Genomic DNA, 6,895 nt, shown 5'->3' with positions numbered 1-6,895 from the left:
AACACAGGAACAGAAAACCAAATACCGCGTTATTACTCATAAGTGGAGGCTAAATGATGAGAATACATAGACACACAGAGGAGAACAACATACAATGGGGCCTATCAGAGGGTGGCGAGTGGGAAGAAGGAGAGGATCAGGAAAAATAACAAATGAGTACTGGGCGTAATACCTGGGAGATGAAATAATCTGTACAACAAACTCTCATGACACAAGTCTACCTATGTAACAAATCTGCACATATACCCCTGAATTTAAAATAAAACTTAAAAATAAAAGATAGGAGAGAGGGATGGAGGGAAGAAAATGGTTAAAACTGAATCTAGATACAGTGGTAACTTTGCACCACTCTCTTTTTGTATGTGTGCTCCCAAGTGCCAAAGTCAATAAGGGACCTCATAATTCACTGAGGATGTATATATTTACACTGGATATCCAATTACCATATTTACAATCATAAAACATGCACACTTTGGGTATGGGTCATCTGGAAATTTATCTTTAACTTGATTGTTGATTTACAAGAGACAATTTCATGAGAGTTCTGCCAACAACTCCATATATATAACAATAAGGGATGCTCCTTTGCAAGTGTACTTTACTCCATATAATACATGAAATCGTAATTTTATATAAACTCTATTCTTCTCTATTATATAATATTTAAATGTTCAAAGGAAAATTCTAGAAACAGAGTATCACTATTGCTTCTATAAAATATAAAACTCTACATAAATATATATGTAGGTTTTTATATATGATTATACATATAAATATATATAATCAATTTCATTTAAATTTCCCATGAATCTGTAACTTTTTATAAGAATGAGTAAAAATGAGGTTGTCTTACTGAGTTGTTCTTAGTTTGTAAAAGAGTTTCCATGACTAAGAATATGAAAATAATATTCATTGGTTCTTAGAGATTATCAAATTACAATGTGAAAGCCAGTTCATTTAAAAAGGTAGAAACCCGTTAGATATACACTAAAGATGAAAGAATGTAATTAGTTTAATAATTTACAAAATGATCCCTTGACCATTAGTTACTCTTCCATAGAAATTTCACACTTATTTTGCACAGTTTCTCAACTACTGAGAAGCTGTCTGTGGTGGTTTCTCAATGGCTTCTATCATAAGATAGAGTTGCTGCCAGAAAGCCTCACATCTGGATGGGCTGTAAAACTTGTTCTCACCAATAGATTACAAGGAAATGATTTTATCACTTTCAGGCCAAGATGGTTAAGAAGGCAGTGCCCTTTCTTTTCCCTTCCAGCAGCTGGTAGCAGAACTCCAGGGAGTTAGGACATAGCAGAATCACAGGATGGAAGGAGCCTGGACCTTCATCACAAGGAGAAAAGCTACCTGAGAACAGGAAACATCTACATTAGAAGGTTAATGAATGAGCAATGCTCATCAGAACTGAAATGTTGGCTTTTGCTTATCACTGTGCCTCGTAGTACCCTATGTAAGAATGCTGTTTTCTAGGCAACATGATCACATAATTTCGAATCCAATCCTGCCCAATAGAACTTTCTGCAGTGATGGAAACATTTCTGACAATCCAACATGGCAGCCATGAAGCACACAGACTATGGAAGGAATTAAATTTTTATTTATTTAATTTTAATTAATTTATACTTAAATTTAAATATCTGCATGTGACTACCATAATGGGAAACTCAGTTCTCAACTTTGGTAATAACTTTCCAACTTTCAACAGTACAGAGAAAATCAAAGGCATTTTTCAGCATAACTTCCTACTTTCCTTTACACTGTGGTGCTAAGTCTTGAAAAGTTTGACAGAAGTAGGGGTGAATTTTGGTGAATTAAATTTGTTTTTCCAAAATTAAAGAAGATGGCTAACAATGATCTACATCTATTATCTCTAAAACATATATTACGTTTTCTTCAGAAGCATATTTAAAGGTAACTTTTATGGTTGATTACCAGTGGGCATAGGGCAGGGGGTTCATCAGGAGAGTCTAGAGCAGGGGTGTCCAATCTTTTGGCTTCCCTGGGCCACACTGGAAGAAGAAGAATTGTCTTGGGCCACACATAAAATACACTAGCACTAACAATAACTAATTAGCTAAAAAATAATACTCACAAATAAATCTTATATAATGTTTTAACAAAGTTGATGAATTTGTGTTGAGCCACATTCAAAGCCGTCCTTGGCCGCATGCAGCCTGTGGGCAGGTTGAATAAGCTAGGAGACTCTAGAGAACTGTATCTTTTGCTACCCAGGGCCAACTGCTGCCCATTAGGTAAATATTACAATCTATATACTCTCTTCCTCTTCCCTCATCTTGTCAGTAAAATTTCTCAAGCCATCAAATTGTCCAGAGCTACATGGGCATAGATTCTTATATCAATAAATACAAGTAGAATGTGAATATGAATCGCCACAGTGACCCATATGGCCAAAGTCTCTCTCTGATTTCTATGGTATTTCTATAACCAGTACCCTAGGAATACCTATATAAGCCTGAAGTATAAACCTGAGGTTCCTTCACTTCTCACAAACTCCTCACAGTGAACACATTGCAGGGAGTGGTGTCGTTCATGCAATTCGCTCTTCATTCTTCCTCACTGTTGGCTTGACCACTGTCTTGCCTCACTCCCTTCTTTGCCCCAAGGTCCAGTGCAACTGAGAGCATCATTGTGTCCTAACCTCAGTCCTAGGACGTGAAACAGTTTCAGTATTTTGGCAAAGCCTGGTACCATAGAGAGAGTAAAGCAAATCAAATTTCTCTAGAGACGTGATCATAAAGTAACAGAATCTGAATCAACAGAGTAACATAATAGGCAAATCCTGTTGTCGTTGTTGTTGTTGTTGTTGTTGTTTTTGAGATGGAGTCTCGCTCAGTTGCCCAGGCTGGAGTGCAGTGGCACCCTCTCTACTCACTGCAAGCTCCGCCTCCTGGGTTCACGCCATTCTCCTGCCTCAGCCTCCCAAGTAGCTGGGACTACATGCACCCGCCACTACGCCCAGCTAATTTTTTGTATTTTTAGTAGAGACGGGGTTTCACCACGTTAGCCAGGATGGTCTCGATCTCATGACCTCGTGATCCACCCGCCTGGGCCTCCCAAAGTGCTGGGATTACAGGCGTGAGTCACCGCGCCCGGCCCTGTTGTTTTCAATGTTTCAAATTTCTTACTGTTTTTCTTCTTGGTAATTTCATTGGATGTGGGAAAACAATTTAAGAAATTAGTATTTATCACTGTTTATAAAAATAAGAACAACGCTGGACCCCAGGATTCCCCCGGCTCGCCTGCCCGCCATGGCCGACAAGGAAGCAGCCTTCAACGATGCAGTGGAAGAACGAGTGATCAATGAGGAATACAAAATATGGAAAAAGAACACCCCTTTTCCTTATGATTTAGTGATGACCCATGCTCTGGAGTGGCCCAGCCTAACTGACCAGTGGCTTCCAGATGTAACCAGACCAGAAGGGAAAGATTTCGGCATTCATCGACTTGTCCTGGGGACACACACGTCCGATGAAAAAAACCATTTTGTTATAGCCAGTGTGCAACTCCCTAATGATGATGCTCAGTTTGATGCGTCACACTACGACAGTGAGAAAGGAGAATTTGGAGGCTTTGGTTCAGTTAGTGGAAAAATTGAAATAGAAATCAAGATAAATCATGAAAGAGAAGTAAACAGGGCCCGTTATATGCCCCAGAACACTTGTATCATCACAACAAAGACTCCTTCCAGTGATGTTCTTGTCTTTGACTATACAAAACATCCTTCTAAACCAGATCCTTCTGAAGAGTGCAACCCAGACTTGTGTCTCCGTGGACATCAGAAGGAAGGCTATGGGCTTTCTTGGAACCCAAATCTCAGTGGGCACTTACTCAGTGCTTCAGATGACCACACCATCTGCCTGTGGGACATCAGTGCCGTTCCAAAGGAAGGAAAAGTGGTAGATGCGAAGACCATCTTTACAGGGCACACGGCAGTAGTAGAAGATGTTTCCTGGCATCTACTCCATGAGTCTCTGTTTGGGTCAGTTGCTGATGATCAGAAACTTATGATTTGGGATACTCTTTCAAACAATACTTCCAAACCAAGCCACTCAGTTGACGCTCACACTGCTGAAGTGAACTGCCTTTCTTTCAATCCTTATAGTGAGTTCATTCTTGCCACAGGATCAGCTGACAAGACTGTTGCCTTGTGGGATCTCAGAAATCTGAAACTTACGTTGCATTCCTTTGAGTCACATAAGGATGAAATATTCCAGGTTCAGTGGTCACCTCACAATGAGACTATTTTAGCTTCCAGTGGTACTGATCGCAGACTGAATGTCTGGGATTTAAGTAAAATTGGAGAGAGACAATCCCCAGAAGATGCAGAAGACGGGCCACCAGAGTTGTTGTTTATTCGTGGTGGTCATACTGCCAAGATATCTGATTTCTCCTGGAATCCCAATGAACCTTGGGTGATTTGTTCTGTATCAGAAGACAATATCATGCAAGTGTGGCAAATGGCAGAGAACATTTATAATGATGAAGACCCCGAAGGAAGCGTGGATCCAGAAGGACAAGGGTCCTAGATATGTCTTTACTTCTTGTGATTTTAGATTCCCCTTTTTTCTTCTCAACCCTGAGAGTGATTTAACACTGGTTTTGAGCCAGACTTTATTCAGCCATCCCTCTATATAATAGGTACCACCGATAATGCTATTAGCCCAAACAGTGGGTGTTTTCTAAATATTAATAGGGGGGCTTGATTCAACAAAGCCACAGACTTACGTTGAAATTTTCTTCAGGAATTTTCTAGTAACTCAGGTCTAAAGTAGCTACAGAAACAGGAATATTATGTGATTATTTTTCTTCTTATGCTATATCCCCAAGTTTTTCAGACTCATTTAAGTAAAGGCTAGAGTGAGTAAGGAATAGAGCCAAATGAGGTAGGTGTCTGAGCCATGAAGTTTAAATACTGAAAGATGTCACTTTTATTCAGGAAATAGGGGAGATTCAAGTCATATAGATTCCTACTCGAAAATCTTGACACCTGACTTTCCAGGATGCACATTTTCATATATAGACCAGTTTCCTCTTGGTTTCTTCAGTTAAGTCAAAACAACACGTTCCTCTTTCCCCATATATTCATATATTTTTGCTCGTTAGTGTATTTCTTGAGCTGTTTTCATGTTGTTTATTTTCCTGTCTGTGAAATGGTGTTCTTTTTTGTTGGTGGTGTTTTTTTTTTTTTAATTTGTATGTATGTTTTTACCTGACAGTTATACCACAGGTAGACTGTCAAGTTGAGAAGAGTGAATCCATAACTTGTATTTGTTTTAAAAATTAAATTAATCCTTGATAAGAGTTGCTTTTTTTTAGGAGTTAGTCCTTGACCACTGGTTTGATGCCATCTCCATTTTGGGTGACCTGTTTCACCAGCAGGCCTGTTACTCTCCATGACTAACTGTGTAAGTGCTTAAAATGGAATAAATTGCTTTTCTACATTAAAAAAAAAAAAATCTAAAATAATACTGTCCAAAAAGGGAAAAAACAGATGAGACCCTTGTCAATTTTTAATTGGCAATGCAAAGAGTGTCACACTAATAAAACTGAATTAAATCATTAAATATTTAAAATGATTTTCTAACTCTAGTTTATTGAATGAATTCCCTTTTATATATTTGAAACTCTATTATGAAGTCTACACGTAAAGCAAAATCAAATGTGAAACCAAACAATTTGACGTATTCATCTCAATCAAAAATCCCAGTTCATTTGTCCCATAGAAATCTAAATCACCTTGGAACACCATGTCCACAATGTATATTTCCCTCACATCAGGAAACATATAATAAAATACCATTACAAATACATCACCCACAAAGTAGTCCTACCTTATAAAATATAACTCATTCATTTTACATGTTTCATTTCATTTCAGTAATAATGTAAAATAGCATTGTCCAATTTACAATGAATGTCAAATTTCTGGTAGAAGACATAACAGATATTTACTAAGTTCATTTTTTGTATCACTCACAACCAACTATATACATAAATATATGTCTTCAACCTCCTTCAAACAAATATTTCTTATGGCAAGGAATAGCTATTTTCCTGTATAGTAAAGGCAGAATTAGACACACAATTACTTCCTTTACTAAAAGATACAATATATCAGTCTGTTGTTATACAGATTTGAATTTATCTTTTGGGTAATACATCTCCTCTTAAATAACACTACATATATTAACTTAATAGTAGTGAGCTATCAAAGCAATAGTACCAATAAATAAAGACATACAAGAAACACAAGTATTCTCCTGGGTTGTTTCACCCTGCCCAAATCAAAGGGGAAGCTCATCTGTTTGCAGCTATGCTAAAAATCACATTAGGCAGCTTTAATAGGAAGCAGGAATCATAGCTCTTGATGAACTTGTAATTTTGATAAGTATGGAGATCTTTCTGTCTTGAAAATGCTTCAAACTCTTTAGTCTAGAAACAGACACCTGAGAACTTGCAAGGCACTCTACCTCACCTGTCTCTGACCTGTCTAGTGTTCCTGTCTCACCATATAGTTCGTTGCCCAAATCACAAACTCTACTAATTTTTTTTCTTCCTGTCCCTTACAATCATCCAAATTTGGCAATTCTCCCAACACATCTTTTGTATCTATCCACATCACGAGCCGCCATGCCTGGACTTCTCAAGAGCCCCCTGTCTTCTCTCCCTTGGTTTGCCTTTCTTTAGGTTGCATTACACTTTCAGACTATGTCAGAGCTTGTTTTAAACCTACCTTTTCTCAATCTTCTCAATACCCAATACTCTTTTGAGCTCTCATAAAGGAAAAGCAGTGAAGATCTCTGAAAGAAGGAAGATTATCCAAGCAGACAAAATCCTGCTTCAGTGAAACACTCTT

At 38.0% G+C, this 6,895-nt stretch overlaps 1 protein-coding gene across 1 annotated transcript; it reads left to right on the top strand.

Annotated features, from left to right (window-relative positions):
- Window positions 1-3,264: 3,264 nt before the first annotated feature.
- On the top strand, window positions 3,265-4,795 carry LOC116460185 (histone-binding protein RBBP4-like). Its single transcript, XM_032753978.2, has one exon. The coding sequence runs from the start codon at window positions 3,288-3,290 to the stop codon at window positions 4,563-4,565; it is 1,278 nt and encodes a 425-aa protein (XP_032609869.1). The 5' UTR covers window positions 3,265-3,287; the 3' UTR covers window positions 4,566-4,795.
- Window positions 4,796-6,895: the final 2,100 nt, after the last annotated feature.

The sequence above is a fragment of the Hylobates moloch genome, unplaced genomic scaffold, assembly GCF_009828535.3.
Source record: "Hylobates moloch isolate HMO894 unplaced genomic scaffold, HMol_V3 SCAFFOLD_20, whole genome shotgun sequence".
Lineage (NCBI taxonomy): Eukaryota > Metazoa > Chordata > Mammalia > Primates > Hylobatidae > Hylobates > Hylobates moloch.
Note: the sequence above shows the minus strand (reverse complement) of the source record. Positions and strands in the feature narration are given on the sequence as shown.

Excerpts from the sequence above, each read along its gene's own strand:
- LOC116460185 (XM_032753978.2), top strand. The coding sequence starts at position 3,288 with ATGGCCGACAAGGAAGCAGCCTTCAACGATGCAGTGGAAGAACGAGTG.